Here is a 22175-nt window from a genome sequence, read left to right as displayed (position 1 = left end):
GGGCTAGTGGAGAGCGTGATAAATTAGATTGGGTCACGATTTTACCCATATACGACTTTTTCGAACTTTGGCAAAGAACAGGAAATCATAATATGCATGAAAACGGCAAACTGATGAGAAAACATTGATACAACCACAGAAACAAACAAAAAAAAAAACGTTTCCAATTTTATTGCGGACACTACAAAACTCCAGCAAAAAAATCTTCTGAAAAATTCAAGAGGTATATGTAAGCCTAAAATATTTAGCATATTTTAATTGTCGTTAGAGCCTTAATCAAATAATAGTTAATAGAAGGAGATGGTTATGAAAACTAGCAAAGTTGTTTGTTGTATGTTTTTGTTGGCTATTTTGGGTGTTGACCCTCCGCAAAACCTGGCAAAATACAAAGGTGGTTATGTGTGCTTATACAACTAACCAATAGAAGCTTGCGATAATGTGATTCATGCATAGTCAATGAACAGAAAACAAAAGATATGCAGGGTCAAGAACATTTCAACGTAAATCCTACTCGGTTTGCTTGCGTCTTTGTTTGCTGGGCTTCTCAACCATTTCCCTCTATTAACTATGATTAAACAGATGTCGCTCTTCTCGTACCAGTTTCTGAACATCTAAGGCATATTAGTCGGGCGTCGGAGCCGAAACTAAACCTGTTTTATAACATGTGCAAAAGCGACTTGGATTGACTGTAGTCTTAACAGACGACTGATTGCAGTAATGCTACATCGTAGTAAAGAACTGGTCCAAAAACTAGCATCCGAAAAGGAAAAAAAAATCTGAATATACTCTAATTGCCGTTAAAAAATTGTTGAAGACATATCTGCAAAGCAAACGTTTTCTCTTTAAAAACTAGTAAAGGAACTCTGTATGCTCCCTATAGTTATACTACCAAATAAAACCTCAAAACCAGACAGCATCAAAAGACATTCATCATTGTCATCGTCGTCGTCGTCGTCGTCGTCGTCGTCGTCCTCATCGTTCACATGTTTTTGCAAATGAGACTATTATCCTCAGCTCTCCAAAAGTTTAAAAGCAATGTAAAATGTAGCTAGCGTATATGGAACTTAGGTTAACTCGGCTAAAAATGTGAAACTCCATGCTTTTCGAAGTGAGAGCGAACATCCATGCCGCTTAAGTTTCCATTACACACTGTAATTAGAAACGTTTTTTGATGTTTGTTCGCAAGTTTACTTTTCATATGAAGTTACGCTTTTCAAATTTTTTTTTTCAAAAATCAAATTTCCTGAAAAAAAATTTCCGAGCAAATATGCAACAAATTTAAGTTTTGTCACTACTTTGTTTTTTTTTAGCTTCTTAGTTATTACCATAGTCTATTCAAGAGTGTGATTATAGCTAAGGATTTAACTGAATGTTAAACGTATCTCCAGCCCGCTGTAGGTAGGCCTGATAGTAGTCAGATCCAATTGTTGTTCTGGGCTAACAGATCATGGGGAACGGTGCAAATAAACGCACTTGCGGTCGAACTAATCTAACTCTCAAAGTACACGCGCCAGGAAAGTATAAAGAGACATGGACTAAGAAAAACGCAAGTACTTTAAGTATAAAAATCTTTCCTTCGTTGGTTATGTTTCTCGTTTGTCTGTCTCTTTCGCCCCGTCCCCGTCTCCGCTGGAGGTTTAGGAGTTAAGAAAAGGTTGAGTCAATCAAAGAGAGAACAATTTACATGATATCAATCGACTTGCGGCTACACTGATCGATGTCTCGCTTCTAGACTAACTCTATTTGATTGATCAAGTGATAAAATAACTAACATCTAGTAAAGGCGTCACTATCAGATTGTAACAGTGTGGCCCAGTCCAAGTGTTAAATCTCCCTTTCAGTGTCATCCGTCATCTGGTAGACTGGGTTATCGTGACTGTAAAGTGGCTCCTGTTTCACAACCTCGCTTACATCGTAAACCGGATTCTGGAAGCATTGACCCTTTTCAGTTTCTGTTCTTTTCTTGGAATCATCTGGTGTGGTTTTAAACCAGCCGATTCTCTTGACACGGTAGTTTATGGCGTAGAACACCACTCCTTAAAGTGAGAATTGCACAGGGCTATTAGACTTGGCCACTCCCATTTTTCATTCAATTTATCATGCATTATACGTTTCAGAGCATTTGACTGTACCGTATTTCACATTTTGTCAACGCAGGGAATATTCCCAGTTTTCTTTTCTCTAGCGGAAAGCGTTGTCATTTTCCCAAGCCATTATCTGGGCCACAGAACATAAATAAATAAATGACAATATTTAGAGAGAGAACCACATCAGCCTTGGCTGGTTTTCATGTGGATCCTCTATTCTAGTGGAATTGGAATTTTGAGTGTTGGTTTTTGTGGAAGGAAGAAAACCTGAGAACCCGGAGAAAACTCAACCCACACATGGCACCAGGCCGGCATCGAACTCGAGCCGCATCGGTGGGAGGCGAGCGCTCCCACCATTGCGCCATCCCTGTTCCCCAAAACGTGGACCTGCTGCAACCCTAAAAGATTAAAAGTGGACCCAATGCAACCCTTTGGGCGCTTCCACTAAGGGCACCACACAGATATATCTGTATTTTTTTTATATGCCTTTATCCATAAAGTTTTCATATCATATGCGAATGCGCTCCACTCCTGGGAAAAGTGCGCCAAAAGGAAAGTGGATACTCCTAAGACCTATAGTCTAGAAACGTACCCGCCAGTAAAATGACAATTATAGCCAAGCAAACTCCGAACGCTATTTTCCACTTAGAATCAATATCGTGACCATAAAGATCCAGAGACTCGGGTTCGTTGGTCGTGACGTCATCTTTTTCCGGAGCTTTTGAGGTGGTCAAGGAAAATGTGGTAGGTACCGAAGGCACTGATGACTTTGAAGAGACATCTGAGGACCGAGAGGTCTGCTGATAGGTTGTAGTTGCTGGTGACAGATCTGTTGAATAGGAGAAAGCCTGCCTTTTAATAGAGATATAGAGCGGGTTTCAATTGAGTGTCGTTAAAAACATATAGACAATCCAAAGAACCAATCAAAACTCATCGTAAATACAAGCTAAGCAGCTGACGCGAAGTGCGAGAAAACCTCTGCGAGTTAGTTGTGATTAATTTTGGTTTTACTCCTCACTGGATCAGGAAGTGACTAGAGTTTCTTTTAAGACGATTGTGCAGCGTAACAATGCGAAACCAATCAAGTGACAACCGCTTTATCCAGGTGATTAGGAATTTCTATTCTCGTGCAATGGGATATTAGCTCTGTCAATAAACACTTACATTCTTCTAAGTTACCTATTTGTTTTTCTTTGGTGTTGTAAGGGGAAAGTAGACTTTGTTCGTGGTTGATTAGGTCGCGAAACGTTAAGTTCAATTAATTTAAACAAAAATTAATCAAACAAGGATCGTGTCTCACCTTTGCAAGAAGATAGATTTTCCAATCCTCTTCTGCGGGCGCTTGATCCCGGGGGACAAGGCACGCAAGACGTCTGTCCTTCATTAGGCTGATATGTTTCTGCGGGACAGGATAAACAGGCGGGCAACGCCCCGTGTATGGCCCCCAGAGTACCCGGTGGACAATTAACTGAAAGAAGTAAGTGGAAGAAAAGCGTTAAATTTGTAAAAGATGCATACAATGCTGCGTTTTGAGCGAAGAATCGGAGAAGTCACCTCGTTAGAGCACCGTTACGGAAAATAATCGAACGTTATTCACTGTAGTAATAAATGGCCCTCAACAGGCATGCTACACTCTTAAGAAAGGCTGGTACAATTTAGCAGACAAATGCACAAAGTTTACTTACCACAAACGAAGTTGTTGTCAAACAAGACTTGGCCAGTGGGACATAAAGATATGTATTCTCCGACACTCCATGAGGCTGGGTCAACCTTTAGGCTAACACCTCTAACGTTTAAACTGATATTTCTTGCATTGGACTCATTCAATAGCAATACTGCGGCACTTTGTAAATGCTTTGCAGAATCCATGACACTCACAGCGTTTTCTTCTACGCTTCTATTCGTAGACTCGGGACCTGTCATGTTGAAGCTACGTAGTCTGAAAGATACATTGCAAGAGATATTGTTGTCCTCGTCGATGATTTCGCAGTCTCGTATCGTAAGATCCTGCACTGCATTGGAAGGAAGGTCAACTAAGTTGTTTACATTCCTCACGAGCGCTAATTGTACGTCTTGCTTGAAGTTTTCACTGGCATGAAGAGGATTTCCACCATTGTTTACCTTGTTGCTGTCTACGTAAGCGTCGTAAGCGTCGTTCAGGCTGCTATTGTCCCCGACAATCTCGAAGGAAAATCCAAAAGAAGGCACAACCAAAGAGAAACCAAGAACTCGGACACGAACGCTATGGGATAGGGTGTAGTCAAATGGATTGGACACGTTGCATTTGTAAAATCCTTCATCTTGTTTCTGCGTAAAGTTAAAGGTTAACACAGAGAAATTGCCATTCGGAACTAAAATATACCCATCACCATTTAATGGCTTAAATAGCCACTGGTATCGAAGCGGTTTTGTGATAGAAGTCGCGTTACATCGCATATAAAACCTAGTGTTCACGGGTATGTTCAGGTTGCTTGGAGGCTGATACACCATGGTTGGTGGTGCGTGTACAGTAATGTAAGAGGCTGTTGATGGTTCCACCTTTATGTGGTTGTATGCTTCACACGTATAGTTACCACTGTCATTTGTTGTTACTTTCTCGATGCGCAAAGTTTCTCTGTTGTTCCCTGACAGAAGAACGCCATTTTTCCTCCAGCGATAAGATGGTGCTGGGTCTCCTGATGCATTGCAAGACAACTCAAGTGTCTGTCCGATTTTCAAGTCTTTCATTGCCGCTGGATTATGAGTTATGTTAGGAGCGACGGCACAGAAGACCTTTTCATCTTTTATATCTCGCAACATGTGCAGAATTCTCAAGGACTTTTCGGTAGCTTCGGCCACTGACAGGTCGTCATGAGAAAGTAGGTTTTTGACCTCAGCACCGAGAATTGTAATTTGTTTCTGCAAACGGACTGCCCCGGGGATATCGACCCCTTGGTAGAGATAAAGCAAGTTGTCTACAAAATCCTCCATGCAATCTACGAAGCCAATACATTCTAGTGACGTGCTGTTAAACACGGTTTCCATACTTGCTTCCCAGTCCTTGAACACCATATCTATCGCAGCTTGGATTTTGTTCTGGTTGGTGACATTTGCAAGCTCAAATAAGCTGACTAAATTCATCACCTCCTCGTCGGCAGGCACAGCTTTCGCTGAGTCAACAATATCTTTGTTTGAAAGCCCAAGTTTAGCAGCTTGTGTAACGTTAACAGCAAAATCTTGATCTTCTGCGTGCTTTTGTTCCAAGGTGTGATTTGCTAAGTTGTCAACAAGATGTAACGATTCTCTAGAGATGTCATATAGTGTGCTTATTATGTCACTAAGGGCACGCTGATAGTTCGTCACCAGAGCACATTTCTTTTTTAACATAACCAAGGGTGTTACATCCAAACCCCTTTCATCGAAAGCGCGCTTTCTTCTACCTTTGTTTTGTGCCGAAGCCACCTGATTTAATGGATGCCCAGAGCGGAGAGCGACATTCACATTGCCAAAAAGTGCCTTTACGATCCGCTTGGCTGTCTGCCCTAAAGAATCGTTCAGTGATGCAAAGTTGACGATTGGAAAGATGGTTTTCTCTTCACTGGCGGAGGCTATTTTGAACTCCACTGGAATTTGAGTTTCGGAAGGTGAAGACAAGGTGACATTTAATGATATTTCCTTTATCTTCACCAGGCAAGTTCCGTTAGTGCTGTTCCAGAGCCGAGCCAATTTAATTGCGTCTTGAATGAGTGCCCGATTCTGTTCATTCGACCTCTGCGAAATGTTCGCGGCTTTTGCGATTGCAATGTGTGCTCTTTTAAGGATGTCACGTTTACTTTTAGCAGATTCTAGCTCAAGTTTGCTTTTAGCCAATTCAATCTCGGCAGCGTTGAGTACTTTCTTCGCTTGTTGTAATTCTAGAAGTGGTTTTAATATTCCTTTTTCAGCTGCATTCAACTTAGACATGGCCTTTTCTCTAGCAATACGACAAAACGCGTTCTTTTCTTTGCATTTCAGCTCTTTGATTCGTGAAGCGCAGTTTACTTCTTGGCAACACGGAGAAGCAATTGTGTCTTTTACGACGTTAACCTGACAAGATTTCTCGCACTGATATGGTATATTGGTGTACGTGTATTTGAAGACTTCCTTAGGACAATTATTAATGTGGTCTTTGCATGTCCATTTATCGCTATAGTCAACGCATTCAAGCAATGAACCCAGCAACGCGTCTTTTCCCATAGAGGCAACAGGTGAGGTTAAACGAGCTGTGGCCTTGGAAGCAAGTTTTTTGGGGTCTTTTATTGCATCTTTTACTCCTTTAGCCACTTCCTTTCCCCCTTCTCCCGCTGCTTCCTTTTTACTCTTTGTTTCATGATATTTATATGCAGCATTAACTGCAGCATTGGAAGCGACATACGCAATCGGTGGAGGAACGCCTATCATTGATAATCCAGTTGTTATTCCTACAGTGACTGTAGCCTTAAGCACGTGATTTACGTTACATTTTACAAATTCACCCTTATTCAGTCCTGAGTGTTCGCACGTTTCCTCTAGACAAAGCCCACCCTCAGAAAAGGGTGGAACTCTTTGCTTCACGACGTTATGACAGGTCGCCGGACAAACTCCCTGTTCTTTGCTGATGAGATCTTTATAGCAGGTATTACAAAATGTTCCAGTCACACAGACATAGGGACATTCAATTACGGAGCATAAACGTTCAAGGGATGCTTTCAGGTGATTCAGCTCTTGACTGCTGTTCGATAACTTCTCCTCTGCGTTTTTTAAATCCTTTAGGACGACTTGCTTCGTCTTTAGCGCCCATTGATATCGACTTACAGCCATATGAGTGTTATTTTCTGCTTGGACGAGTCTAAATTTGAGTCTGTCGATTCTGGCAATCATTTTCTGGTCTGTTTTTTGCAGAACCTTGAGTCGTTGGAATGTATTTCTAACCACGACATTTATGTAATCATTTATCAATCCTTTCACCTTATTTTCCAGTGCATTCTGATGCCCGTTGAAGGCCGATTTACCGAATTTTCCAGTGACTTTTAAATTCAGAAAATCCCATGGCTGAAGGTTGCTCGAACCATTGATGGACAGCTGATAATTACTGAATAAATGGACGTCTCTTTGAAAGCGTAGAGAATTATTTGAAATTGTCACTTGAGCTCGAAATGAGTCACCAAGTAATGCCACTGTTGCGTCAAGGATTCCTTCAGTGCTGTTCAGGCTGTCGGAAGGTAGAAAAATCTCGAGTGAATCCGAACTGAGACATGTAAAGAATCTTCCCAAAGTCTCCTGTTTTTTAAAGGTGGCTGAAAGTTTTAAGCCTGGAGTACTAGACCGATTACTAACGCATGTGCTGAAATCTTCTGAGTAAATGTTAATGTTAATGGACATGTTGGGAAACCTCAGCGGTCCAAATTTGACAATCCCACTCAAGTAACATACCAGATGGATGGCCGATATCGTTGGCTCTTTTATTAAGGAAGAGCTGTTCAGAAGATGTGAATAGGCATATAAAGATACTTCCAAGATGTCACTTGGAATTTCAATGAAGGAACTGAGAAGAGCAGAAGTGAAGGGATCCTTTTTCAAAAGGCCCGCCAGGAACGATTCGTATATACCTGTTATCTTGCAAGAAGTGTTGTTTGGAGAATCTCATAGAAAAAAAGTAACGCATTCTTGTTTTGATAAACTTCTTTGTGCAATATAATTTAGCGCCTATCAATTATGAGATAGCTTTTACAGGTTTTAATGGACCTATATCAAAACGTTGCTATCCTATGAATAGATACCTGCTCATACGTTTACAGTAAGGCGATGGGAAGGTAAAGAAAAAACGTCTCAAAAACGACTTTTTTTTTACGTCCAAGAACTTACACTTTGGAATCAACTTTGTTACGCTGTAGCAAGAGAGGTTGAAGATTAAGAGTTACCGCTTTCATCGTCTCTTATACTTGTCGAGATGAAACGTTTTTAAGCATAGCTCTATACAAACCCTAGCTATCATTCGCAATATGTTAAGAAACGTAGACCCATTAGTAACGATGTTATGAAGTCAAACATCAATTTTGCCATACGTTGGAAGTCATACCTATACTCATACTTTATAATTTAGTTGGTGCGATGTCTTAATGATTTTACCAACTTAATAAATGTAGATGTAGATGTAGATGTACTCCTATAGACTTACCGCGGTACTGCACAAGTCCAGAGCTTTCATCCAGTTGAAGCTGCACTGATATATTTTGCTTTTGCAAGAAGAGGCTCATGCTTATGGTCACTTCTCCACTAAATCCAGCCTGCCAAAAGTTTGGATTGGTAATCCACACCTGTATTTCAAAGAGTGGAACAACTACACATAAGTATACATTTTTACCTTTATCTCTTGAAAAAAAAAAATTAAACGATACACTCGGGCTTGTTTCAGTCCGGTGCTTAGGCTGTTTCAAGTGTTTTATGGCGACAGCCAAACCGGTACCGCATTTAAGGCATTTAAACATCCTTCCGGCAGTATTCATCAATGATCAGGCCCTCTTTTCCTGAACAAGACATATGATTAAGGTGAAAATGTCGTGAAGTGGTTGGTGATTGACGGCTTATTGGAAAACAGGACCTTTTCCTGTCAGCTCGAGAGTCGTGTTAGACATAAATCATGATTTTCATATGTTTTGCACAGATCTTACAAAAAGTCAAAATTCGTGTACTCAACAGGGACTACTACTTTAGATTAAGAAACAGGCTCTCCACTCTGTAACTACTTACTTTGTTAATATCTGGTGTTTGATAAGTCGCATTTCCTCCAAAAAGCACGCCCAACGAACTGATTGGATGCGAACCATTCATGACCTTTTCTACTCTTCCAAATAGTTCCAAGTCGCCTGATACGAGTGTGTTGCTTTGCTTCCTCGTATTCACCGAAAAGTTAAGAACACTACGTCTTGAAAACTGCACGGCCATGGCGGAAATATTCCAGCCTTGAGCTGCAAGCTGATGATAAATTGGCATGCTTTGTAGGGCTTCGTATGAGAGTGGGTTGAACATTATAAGTACATTAGCAGGCCAAGATTGTGAACAAAGCTCAGTAACAACGAGGTGGGTATTTTCGTTGTATTTAGGAAGTGTCACGCTGCTTTTGTTAACCTCAACAGATAAATCACCCGTGTAAAGGAGTGCTGAGTAATAGGACTGCTCGTTAATTGACAATCCTAAGCCTTTTAATACGCCATTTAGTTGCAATCCGGTCCATATGTAGGTTATTGCGTCGTTCGTGTCAAAGCTCGATAAGGTTTTTGATGGAATCAAACGGAACCAGGCGGGAAGACTGCCTCTTAAGGACTGGATAAATACCCATGCTAAGATCTCAGTAGGAAGGCATTGAATATTTCTAGTAGATTGGGCTTTGCATTGATCTTTGCTTGTTGAAGCAGGCAAATGCGAAGCATTCACTTTGTCAAGCGCCGCTCCCTGTAGACCCAGTGGTAATGTAAGATTATTTAGAGACAGGACAGAAGCAATTCCTTTGGTGCTGACCTTCCCTCGAGTAATTTTCCACGACTCTGTTGATTTGGCATACAGGGAATGACCAGCAAGAGGGCACTTTAAAAGTTCAATTTTATGGTAACCAACTGGTAAACTGTTGCCGAGACTACCGTTGCAAGATGTGCCGTTCTCAAGCACAATCACAGTGTCTGGAGTCACTGACTGGTATGAATCAGCTGCAACGCCAGACAGAGTGTAAGTGATTGAATGGATGCCACGTAGACGCGCTGTAATCGTCATATTGGCACGGTACAGTTTTCCATCTTCCAGCTGCACTGGAGAAATTACCAAGTTGCGCGGTACGAATTCTACCCCCTTGGCATGTGGTGTGATGGTAAGCTCCTTCTCAGGTGGAGACAGTTCAAAAGTGATGGTCACACTGTCTCTTTCTTGAAGCCGTGGGTACTTTGGTTTGCGGAAAATGCCAATGTGACATCTGCTTCCCATGTAAGTGGTCTCGGTGCAATTACACCTAAAGGAAGTACTGTCAATGGCACTGCATCCACCTCCATTATGGCAAGGGTTTGGATGACACACTGTTATTGCTGCAAGCAATAATGGAGACGTTTAAGAATACTTTGCTACATTTTAATGAAAAAATTAAATTGAGTGTGCTCAGATTCATAGGCAGTCTCGTTGCTTTTCTGATTAAACTGAAAAAAGAACACTTCTATGAACGGATCTTCTTTTCCACTTGTGGATTAGGAGGAGAAAACAGGGCTAAAAAAGCAAATTTGCACACGTAACACTATGATGCTTTTATTTTTTTAATTATGACTAACTTTCAAAATTACAATCTTGCAAACTTTATCCTTACCATCACACTGGCCAGGAGTTGGTTCCCACTTGGAATTCGCGGAACAAGAAAATATTTTGCTCCCATTTACGAAAAATCCTGGACGACACGCAAACGAACATTTTCCTTTGAAGATCGTTGAACAAGGAATTCTAACATATCCATTTACAGGAGAAGTTGGTTTTTCACAATTTTTGACTGCAACAAAAAGACAAGAAAGGTGAAACTTGCTATGTACGTATTGATACGAACGCGATTAATTAACGATAATCAGTAATCAATAATAATAATAGTAATAATAATGAATGCTAGAGGTATATACGCATAGTCTCTAATACTCTCGTGTTCCTTTAGGGAGGGAAAATCAAATCGGCGTCATTGCACAAATGCTACGCTGGGAGTGTTTCCCCTATGTAAGGGTCAACCAGTCGTATTCTAGTATAATCATCTCCTTAGTTTCGAAACTCAGCGGACAAAACGCTATTTACTATCAAAAATGTGATAGATTTACTTCGTTTATTGTACCTTTACAAAAAGCGCGCTGTCCACTCCAGTGCCCAGTGGCCAAGCATATGCGAACTTGTGATCCAACTAGTTCGTACCCATCTTGACAGCTGAACCCACAGACGCTGTCCATTGTTTTTCCCGTGCAGTTCATGTAGCCCTTGGCTGGCTGAGTTATCGATGAACATGGGTATCCTGGTGAAGAGATGATTTAGTTTGGATATTCTAATATTTTCAAGTAATATCTGTTGTTACGTTTTTGCCCGGTCATGGGTTCCTTCGAAGAGCAAAGAAGTCAAGTTCAGTTTGAAGCTCTCATGGATTCATATTACAATTGAATGAAAGAAACATTATATATTTGAGCTGCGGAGAAAGATATCAAGACGTGAGTGATCATCGCAGTTATACACACAACACTTGTGACATTAAAGGCCTGAACGGGATTCGAACCCATGACCCTTGCGATACTGGTGCAGTGCTCTACCAGCTGAGCTTATCAAGTCATCTATTTACTTGTATTCTTCACCATCTTCGGGTACATTACGATCTCACGATGTGACCAGCTCCAAGATGGCTTGATAGCTCAGTTGGTAGAGCACTGCACCGGTATGGGTTCGAGTCCCGTTCAGGCCTAAATTGTTTTGAAGCTTTAATTTCACAACTGTTGTATGTATAACTGCGATGATCAATCATGTCTTGGTTTTATACTATTATTCGTTTCCATTTCCATTTTACGGGTGAGGTTTTCCGCAGCGAGACTATTCAAATTGAAAATTTTTTTCGAATCTCGAATCTGGATTAATATTCATTAAATTAATGTCTGTATGGTTTCCTGTACGACAGGTATGCAATAATAGGCCATATTCGTATTCTCGACATTGGACTGGCACTAGCTTGAAATGGAGGTTTGGCGGGGGAATAGCATAGTCATTAAAAAAACGATTAGAGTCATTTGCAAAGACTCCCCGCATTAGCCTCACTTGCAAGCTAGTTCCAGTCCAATACCGAGAATACGAATATGGCCTATTGTATCGGGTATTTGTTAATTTTATGACCGCCACTATTAACGGTCACCCCACACGTTCTCTCCTCGTTCACTCCGTCACTTGCGTTCTCAATACTCTCTCTTTTTTGATGCGGATGTGATACCTTTGCAAGTCCGTAAGTCACCATCCAGGTAGTATCCTGGCCTGCACATACAATAGTAGCTTCCTGGAGTATTGCCACAAATCTGGTTACAGGTATGTTGACCGTTTTTGCATTCATCGTGGTCTGAAGAAAAAGAAGATAAGGGTGATTGGAGCGTTATCACAGTGCCAAACGTCTGCAATACAAACATGTTCTTACCAATTGGATTAAGTGCTTTTATCGTCCGTGCAAGAACCAATCCATACAATGGTTTGTTTTGTTCTGCTTTTGATAATAGTTTTACATATTCTGTGCTATACTGGCGATCTTTTAATGCTTGGCCATTTGTTCTCGTTTTTGCAGTGATTGTAGCCTTCTTAACCTGTATGGCAGTTGTTTCCTTTTAGAAATTGTAAGAGGCATTTGAAAGCTGGGGTTGCAAGACGGCGTCGAACAAAGTGGAAACAGCAAAAAAAGAAAAGGCATTGAGAGGATTCAAAATAGGAAGAAAATAGGTTACTAGTCAATGAAGATGCTACAATTGCCCCAGCTGGTAGATAGGCTTAATCTCTAGGATCATTTGCAGACGTTTGTTCCGTCTCTTCCAAAACCGGATGGAGTATGTTATAATCAACATACGGACCATTGTCTCATTTTACGCAACAGGTAAAGTCTGTCAACATGAGGCCTATCGTAACGCACCTGAGCAGGTTCGATTGTCAAAGTTTAAAAAATAACCATTTTGACAAATGCATTGGAAGCTCCCAATCGTATTGTTGCACTGGTATCCACAGCCAGCTAAACCTAGCTTGCATTCATCGATATCTACAAAGTAAAGAAACACATTTGTACGTGTTAATAAACAATTATTGGATGAGCGTTTTTGTGATATCCGCAAAAATCAAGGTCGAGATAAGTGTTATCAACCGAAGCCGAAGGCTGACATATAATAAATATATTGACATATAATAAAAGTTTTCTTAAGTAAAAGTATTTTGAAATGATGTATTTCTGTTTATCACCTGAACATGATTGGTTATCCTTGTTGAGGGTAAAGCCAACTTGACATGCGCAGCTGTAGCCTCCAGGATGATTGACACATCGTTGTTGACAAGTGTGCTTTCCCGTCAAGCATTCGTCATGATCTGAAGCGAGTGAACACAATATATAGTACTTGTAAAATTCTCCTTAATTTAATTAAATGTCTTAGTTATAAATTTGATTACCAGAGAACTGAGTCAAGCATAAACGCCGATCTCCAGTTAATGCAATATTGAGCGGTCTCAATAGTCATACCAAGAGAAGCAGTATGAATTCGCCTATTGATATTTGCAATTTAATAGTGTAGAATCGACCGATCATTCCCAAATATGTAACCAGCCATTTAAAATAAGACAATAACTGGGTGCGAATGTCTATGGTTGATCTTGCAACCTACCTGCACAATCTCGCTTATTAGTTGTGAGGAGATAATCTCGAGGACATGTGCAGAAGAAACTCCCCAGTGTGTTGCTGCATCTGTACTGGCATACGGGCTGTGCACATTCATCTATATCTATTAAGTGTAGAAATATATGACAACTTAACTTGAAGTGTTTTATAGATGGACGTAGCAGAAGTATGCGTTATGACGGATACAAGGCCGATTCTAATGAATACCTTTTATGGTCCAAAAGCTAACTGACCATCTTTCAATTGAACATCGTAAAACCAAAAACCAAGGTAATAAGTCTAGCCAATCAAAAAGGAGGCAGACAAACTAGTGAACCAATCAAGATACCAACCTAAGACATGTTGCTGACTCAAAGTGCTAGTAAACGTGTCCGAGCCACTCGCAATTTGTTTTTGTTTTACTTCTCATTGGATAACAAAGTGGCACGAGTATTTTTTAAACCAATGGCTTAGTGTAGAAACTCAGCAAATGTGAATTACTTTAGACACTCAAATGAAAACTGCTTCAAGTCTAGCAACGTACCTGAACACGTTTTGGAGTCCTTACTGAGTCTATAGCTGCTGTGACATGCACAGGAGTAGCTACCGGGTTTATTGACGCATCTCTGCTGACAGTTGTTTGATCCGCTGCACTCATCAATGTCTGTTAGGATGAGAGATAAGTGACCAGGTTTGCCTTTTTTCCAGTTCCAAGAGGACAATTACAGCTATAATGCAATGGCTGATTACCGCTCCATGTAAGTGTGGATGAGATGCAATATTGTAGTCTTAACATGACATCATGTCATGAGAACTTGTTGGCTCTAGACTAAATTACTTGTAAGATATCGCCCTCATTCTCATTACTCTTTAATAACTTAACTACAGCGCATAAAATGATGCATACCTTGACAGTTCCTTCCAGAAAGTCTGTAACCCGAGTTGCAATAACATCTGTAGCTTCCTGGCGAATTAGCACAGTGATGCTGACATCCGCCATTGTTGGTAGCGCACTCGTTTTTGTCTGTCGAGAAAGAGGATAAAAACGTGCTCCCCGACACTGACCGCCTGCAGTGCAACCGACAGTGTCACACTGGCGATGCAGACTTTCTGTTATACGCAGGCTACCGTAAACTTCCGAAAGTAACGACCCTCGTTACTTTCGGAATTAGCAGCCTTTGGGGTTCGCTACTTTCAGGAGGTCGATACTTCCCCCGGGAACAGAAAACGTTATCTAAAGTTGATGCGTCTGAGCGCGTTTGAAGCAATAAAAGATGGAAATTCGTAAAACCATTCGTCGTCCCCGTTGCTTGATGAGAGTTTTACGGATTTTGTTTTAAAATGGCGCTACATGAACAGATGAAGCACGAAATGACATTTTGCGACGCTTCGTGGCATTAGTTGGACCTTCCGAATTCTCTTGTTGTAGGGTGCTTTAATTATAATTAGCAACTATAGCACGATACGTAACTTTCACTTGACTATTGATTAGAACGATGTTCTTGCTATTTTCGGGGTTGGGATGGGCGCGGCCTTGCTACTTTCGGGCGGGGGGAGGGGCATTTCGCTACTTTTGGGAGTTCGCTACTTTCGAGATTTACTAGCGGCCACAGTTTTTTGACGTGACTTTCGGGGGTCGTTACTTTTCGGAAGTTCAATGTACGACACTGATAGCCACCAAAGAATCAAACACAAGAACGATAGAAAGTAGTAATTTACTGAAACATTTTTCCAATCAGCTGTATTTGGCTGGCCGAAAGGATCTTGAAATATGGTCCATAGTTTGACTTGTAGTATCAGGAGAAAACTAAACTTAATTCGCTTAGTTCGCTTACAATCACACATGCGAATAAATTATATTTCTTACCTGTTCTGCATCCGGAACCTCGCCAACCAGGGGTACATCGGCATACTCCAGGACTGGTACATGTCCCCCCATTTCTACAACCACCAGAGCAGATTGCTAAAGCGAAAACAAAAGACGATGAAAATTAGTATCAGTGCTTGGTTTTACTTGCCATTTCAGTTGCAGACGTTCTTCCCTCTTGCTTGTTATTTTAAATGTGAAGTGGGGATTTTCAAAGAAACTTTTATCCTTATATAGCAAAGATCAGAACAACTGTAAGGTCTATGTAAAGATTCATTACACAATTTCATTATTAGACATTATCAAATTTTAAGTAAGAAACATACGTATTGTGCATTGGTCGCCCCTTGGTTTCCATCCTGAAGCGCAGTAGTATTGTGGTTTGTATCGAGCTACTGTTGTGTAATACGTTTTCCACTGCAATTTGTACACATTTCTACAAGATAAATAGATAAAGTTTCTTTCTTTATTTCGCTGAATGTGTGCATGTCCTGGCTTACATGTTTATATACTTAAAGATAAAGAGCTATTGGTAGATGTTATAGGTAGTCTTAAATTGATAGGCCTGGGTTGGGCTATAACGTCATAATCTAATCTAATCTTATCTGATCAAATCAAATCAAATCTAATCTAATCTAATCTAATCTAATCTAATCAAATATAATGTAATCTAATCTAATCTAATTTAATCTAATCTAAAACGTCCGTAACGCGTTTCATAAATTTTGAAAACCGTAGGCAGCAGTGCGAAGGTACCCATTAAAGTACGCGTAACTGACGTGCGAATCACGTGGGTAACCAATTACAGGTATCCAATAACGAACCAATCACGATCGAGAATTTTGTTATAGATACGATTAATTAAGAGAAGCAACAAAAAGTGTGTGATTCCACCTCAAATGAGTTAAATCAAAATAATGGCGCATCTTTTGAAGCACCCACCTCATCTCCTTTAGCCTTTCACTCCTCGAAATAACAAAAAAAATGACCCTTAAATATTTCCTTTAAAGTGTCCAATATTTTAGCCCCTCACAGGTTAGCACCCAGTTAACACCAGTATTTTGTTGCGTTTTCCCAAATTGTTATATTTTCCTGGGCTCCTTTATCAAAGCGCGATTAAGAGCTAATCAGGATAAGCGTGAACTGCTCTCTGTTTATATTTCATTTCTGAATTTTCGTCGTCGACTACAATAATCTCAAACTTCTTAAAACAATAGCAATGAGAAACAGTTTACAGTGTAATGCAAAAGAAAATAAAACAGATGAAATGCAATCAGTTTTCAAAGAATCAGCCCTTGGGATGGACAAAGATGATACAAAATGGCGAAAAATTCAATTCACGGTATTTGCCACATTTGTTGTTTTTTTGTGTGTGTGTGTTTCATATAACCAAATTTTTTGCATTGCTGTTCTTTCTGATTAGAAAGTATGTATGCATTTGGATTTGATCGATCAATCGATTTAACTGCATATGAATGGTTGGTTTGATCCTTTAACAGTGATGACAACGAAATAGAAAAATTCGAGAAGATTTACCCTCCAGGTCGCAACCTTAACTGGCTCATGACGTATCCGGCCATTACCACTACAAAAAGAACTATCAAAAGCGGGAAACATGCAACCTTCATGACTTCGCAATTTGATCAGTAAAAGCTTTAGTAGAGACCCTGCATCAAAAAACAAAACAAAACAAACAAAATTATATTTAAAACTTACAACAGCAGTGTTAACATAAGTTGCATGGAAACACTCACTAGTCCTTGCATTTATTGTTTGACTTTAGGAGTTACGCCATTTTTATCGCACCGCAACTAGCAAACGTGGACACTGATTGTTTGTTACAAGACAGATTTTATCTATTTTCGTTTTATCCTCCGGTAAATAGCATATATATGTGTGAGGAAAATTCGCATGGCATGGCCTGATAATACAATATGTACGTAACAATTATATTATGGGCTCTAGATTTCTATGGCGTGATAGTTGACGAGGGCGCAGCCCGAGTCAACTGTCACGCATAGAAATCGAGAGCAAATGATCTAATTGTTTTAGTATGAATCTACTAGTGGTTCAAAATGTTATCTAAATCCTCTTCACAGACACTTCGAAAGCGGAAATAAGCGGTGACCAGTTTGTCAACAAATGTACACTGCTAAGGCTACTCATATATCTACTAAACAATTAGATTATGAGCTCGAGATTTCTATTAAACAATAGAGTGTTTCTGTCGAGGAACTATCGGGTGATAGTTGCCTCGCGAAAATTTGATGTTCTTAAACAAATATGCTAGTTTTAAGAACATCAAATTTCCAAGGGGCAACTATCAGACCGATAGTTCCGAGACATAAACACTTTATTGCCTTTATTGATCACTACTAAATTTTCTTCCACGCGCCAGTTGTTCAAAACTCATATTGAATTATTTTCAGCTTTTTTAAATGAAAGCCATGAAAGCCAAATGTAAAATTTAAAAAGGAAACTGAACAAAACTAACTTAATACAATTTGAATTGTTTATTTTATTATTTTTTTTTTTTTTATAAGCTCGCTTCTTTACAGAAAATTTTTTACGGACGAGTACTGTCCATCCGGGTATTTTCCTCAGACGAGCACTATGGGCTAATAGTGTCTCTCCGCGGATGAACACTATCGCGTCACGTGATCAATTTAAACCAATGAGAATCGGAGAAAATTTAGGGGTGAACTATAACGCGTGATAGTTGAGAGGACGCAGCCCAAGAGAGTCACGCATGGAAATCGAGAGTGAATAATCTAATTGTTTTAGTAAAAATCTACTAGTCGTTTAAAACTTTAGATAGTGAGTAGCGGAGCCATTCAGAGAACGGCATTCGAGATAGAACGCTAGTAGATTTATCCTAAAATAGAATAGATAGTGAGTAGCAAAAAGAATCAGAGAACGATATTCGTGACAGAACGTTATTCCTTGATTTATACTAAAAGTACAACATATCTGGCCAGTACGCAATGCAAACATTTAGATTTTCGCAATATAAACAGAGGTACAGAGGTAAGGCCAAAAATAAAACACAGCGAAAAGCTAAGGGAGATACTGAAGAAACTGAGCGTTATTGCAATTTTAAGCTAGTGAATATTTCTGTATGCAAACCAAGTGTAGTCACATTCATTGCCCTCTGGTGTTTGCTGTCCATTCAATTGCCCTATTTTGTCGCGATGCTTGTTTACGCGGCTATAAACTCCAGTCTGATACAACTCATTGTGAGTCACATATGTACTTTTGAGAACAATTATACACCCTCCTCTTATTTAGGCCTAACAAGCAAACTAAGCGAAAGTAAAGAACTAGTGAAATTTAGGACAGGCAATCACAAACTCAGTATTGAGACTGGTAGACATGATCAAATTCCAAGGGTTAACAGACTCTGCCCTATTTATGAATCTAATCAAATTGAAGACGAATCTCATGATCACTTTCTTATATATTGTAATCAATACTCTATTCTAAGAAATAAATTTTATAAAAAAAAAAATAAAACGTATCATTTCGACTTTCAAACAATTGTCTTCGTTACAAGCCATTGGCGAGCGTATGACTTCTTCAAATCGTCATATTAATATTCAATACGAAAACTTTATTTCATCTTGCTTAAATCTACGCAATATTCTACTTTCAAATCAAACCAATATAACTTGATTGTAACATCATAACATTATTATATGATCACGATAATCGCTACTGTTTTAGTTTTAGTTTTAGTTTACAAAAGCTTTTGCAACACTGTATGTAGTTATGGTCATGCAAATAAAGTTAGTTGTTGTTTTACTAGTTCCATACTTAACCAGGTACCATATCTTGCACGAATCTCATACTTACTGAGTTTTTCAGTATTTCTGTTGAGTCGAGAGAATCTCGTTTTCGTCAAGAACTGCAGTCACATCCCTTGTACTCCTTCACGTCGAATGAGGTGAGAGCAACTGATGAGAAGGGATTTGAGGTCCTTATTAATCCGGCCAAGCCCGGTAAGAGCCCGGATCAATTACTGCAGCCCTTAAACAGGGTCAAAGTCCGAGCGACGTACTCTCCGGTAAGTATGAGGAAAGTTTTGGCCTAAACCAGACACATGCATAAAGAAATCTAGTTTGCTTTGCGCTTGTCAATAAAGACATGAGTACTAGTTTTTTCCCTCCAGCTCCTTCGTTCATTGTACTTTGTTGGTCTTAGCTGTCGGTATTGTGCGAATCCCAAGAAAACCATATATTTTTCTACATTCTCTATAATTATATTACTTGTCATTTCTGATCTTTCTGATCTGTCATGTTTATATCTGACGGTTTTAACACAAAACAAACAAAAACGTGGAATCTCAATCAGCTTTCTAAACACTAAAAAACGAACAGAATAAGGAAGTAGATAGACAGAAGACCATTAGCGATCGAAACTAATGCGAAATTCTGTTTCCTTTACCTTATCACATTTAGCAAGTACAGTCTGTCTCTGAAATATATCCTAGCCTGAGCTGAATATCTAATAAGGCTATTTTTGTTGCTCTTTAAATGGTTTTGTCGTTTTGATGGTTTCGATCTCATAGACACTCAGTCTAAAGGGAAAAGGATTCGGGAAGTTGACTTAAAAGTGTTTGTTCCTTATGTTGAAATATCAACATTTTAATATAGACCACGGAAAGTCGTCTTTATTTCCTCAAACTTAAAGTGCACCTAACCCCAAATTTTTTTTTTTCGCTAAAACCAATCTAGACTTTATTTGAAGCATTTGGGCGAAGAAATTTTTGAATTTGGTTGAATCCTCGATTTTCTATGCTCTTTTAAAGTCGCGCTTGAAGTGTTTCAGGACCGCGTTTTAGGGAGTCTGGGGCGGCGGTACCTGATGACGTCAACCCAGGAACCAAACACAATAGCGCCTCAGTCAACTCTCTGTATTTGCTCGAGAAAGTGGAACACAAAACTAATCGTTCCGATGTATTTTGGGACTAAAACGTCCAGGTTTTGTCTCAGAATCATTTCTTTTTCGTCACTGGAGTCAGAGTTAAGTTTCGAGTCGGAAGACTCCGAAATAAACTTCGATCGAGCACGTTCGACTACTGTGAACTCACTGTTTATTAGAGCTTTGAGAGCAATTTACAATATTTCAAGCGACGAAGGGGAAGACTTCTTTGCGAACGATCTGCTTGTATATTAGGAATGGAAAGCTAGATACGAAGTGGAGGAGCACGCAAACGAAAAGCATGAAAGAAAACTCAAGGAATGCTTTGGATGGTAATTTCGTGAACTAAACATAAGATTCCCACGCGTGTTTATAGCCCGTTTACATTTGTCCTTAGCGAGAATGTATTTTGTTAAGGTGTGATTGTTCTGTTAAATCCAGTTTGTGTTTTACTTTCAGTTGAATGCTTTATGTTTATAACAGCGACGTACGTGTTGCAGCTTTCGAGACTTGATGACCTCCAAAACATTGGCTTCGATCGATTGAAAATCGTATTGTTTGGACCTGTATTTTTGAAGCTGCGGAAAACAAGGCGGAAGGAAACATTTCATACAATTACCGATTTCACATTGTCACACGTTTTAAGTCGTAACTCCAAATAACCAATGTAAATTGTTCACAAAGTTTGCAGTGAAATTCGTCGGATAAGCGAAAGGATGTGTTCCCTAAGCGGTCTGCAGATGTTACGCGGTCATATTTTCGACGCTATTGCACAGAATCTTTGTCGCACTGCTGATTTCCAAACCTTCGAAAAACTCTGTGAGTCTAAAAATTTTGTTATCATGTAATTCTAAAGGATTCATCTTCGAATTTCATTTAAATCGAAAGAGAAATAAATGTTGGTTAGCGCCGCACAGTTGCGATCTATTTACATATCAGTATAAACGCTTCTTGATCATGATCGGATCACACAACTTTGCCGGTTATGTTATAAATACTGCGGGATTGGAAGATATAGGTTGTCGGTAGTATTTCTACAAATTGCTGGTTAGCTTTAAGCTGAAAATTTATGAAAATAGCGTTCGAAAGTCTGCGGAACAAATTCCAGTGAGAGTTCTTCAATGGTTCTCAGAGATTCAGTTCGCTTGTTTCAACCATCGTTTACGTCTTTATTGCAGCATTATCCGATCATCGTCAGTAAATTGTACAGTATATCTTTCTTTAAATCTGTAATATTGCTGCAACAGCCGACAGCACCTCTGGAAGGCGTTTCTGCGCACTTTTCGAATGTGTATTGCACCATCCTGAAGGAAATGAGAGGACGTAAGATATCCAACCTTCCTGGGTAGACGTCACAAGAGCCGCTGGACCCATTCTCCTCAAACTCGGTCGTGAAACAAAATGGCGGTGTTTTGGAGCTATTTTCGAGATTTCGTCGGGGCACAGAAAATCGAGGATTTAACGGAATCTAAAAATTTTTTCGCAGAACTATTTCAAAGAACAAGTAGATTCGTTTTAGCGCAAAAAAAAATTTGGGGTTAGGTGCACTTTAAAACTTCCAAAGAGCCTGCGCATTAGTGAGGGAGTTTAATCTGACGAGCGAAAATAGACTAAATTATTATTCTTCGCCGCTCTTCGCTCCATTCTTTATAGAGTAACTTCGCTTCTCCATCTCGCACCATAGAGATAAAGAAATACGAGAAACAGACTTTTTGACAACATAATCTTTGCAAGCGTTTCTTTGAGAACACCCGGCAAATACGGACTCTAAATCCAAAGAAAAATAACAACAACAACAGCAAAGATTTTTCTTTTCTCTCACTACAGTTCGAAAGGGGATTGTGAATCCCAAGAAACAAAACACAGAGTGGGTTTAAAGAGTAAATTACCTACAGGTTGAGTTGGCAGTCACATTACT

At 39.6% G+C, this 22175-nt stretch overlaps 1 protein-coding gene across 1 annotated transcript; it reads right to left on the bottom strand.

Annotated features, from left to right (window-relative positions):
• Positions 1-1295: 1295 nt before the first annotated feature.
• Positions 1296-17003, bottom strand: LOC149105632 (uncharacterized). The gene is made up of 17 exons (XM_089272373.1): positions 16921-17003; positions 15664-15811; positions 15338-15433; positions 14378-14494; positions 14015-14134; positions 13478-13594; positions 13062-13184; positions 12742-12864; positions 12061-12183; positions 10933-11106; positions 10429-10605; positions 8835-10156; positions 8263-8401; positions 3773-7726; positions 3388-3555; positions 2680-2916; positions 1296-2036 (listed from the first exon to the last, which is right to left on the bottom strand). The coding sequence occupies exons 1-17, from the start codon at positions 16963-16965 to the stop codon at positions 1825-1827; spliced, it is 7395 nt and encodes a 2464-aa protein (XP_089128499.1). The 5' UTR covers positions 16966-17003; the 3' UTR covers positions 1296-1824.
• Between the last annotated feature and the right edge of the window lie 5172 nt (positions 17004-22175).

This window comes from Orbicella faveolata, unplaced genomic scaffold (assembly GCF_042242905.1).
Source record: "Orbicella faveolata isolate gen_17 unplaced genomic scaffold, um_ofav_v1 contig_34, whole genome shotgun sequence".
NCBI lineage: Eukaryota > Metazoa > Cnidaria > Anthozoa > Scleractinia > Merulinidae > Orbicella > Orbicella faveolata.
The sequence above is the reverse complement of the archived record's forward strand: the minus strand, read 5'-3'. Positions and strand labels throughout refer to the sequence as shown.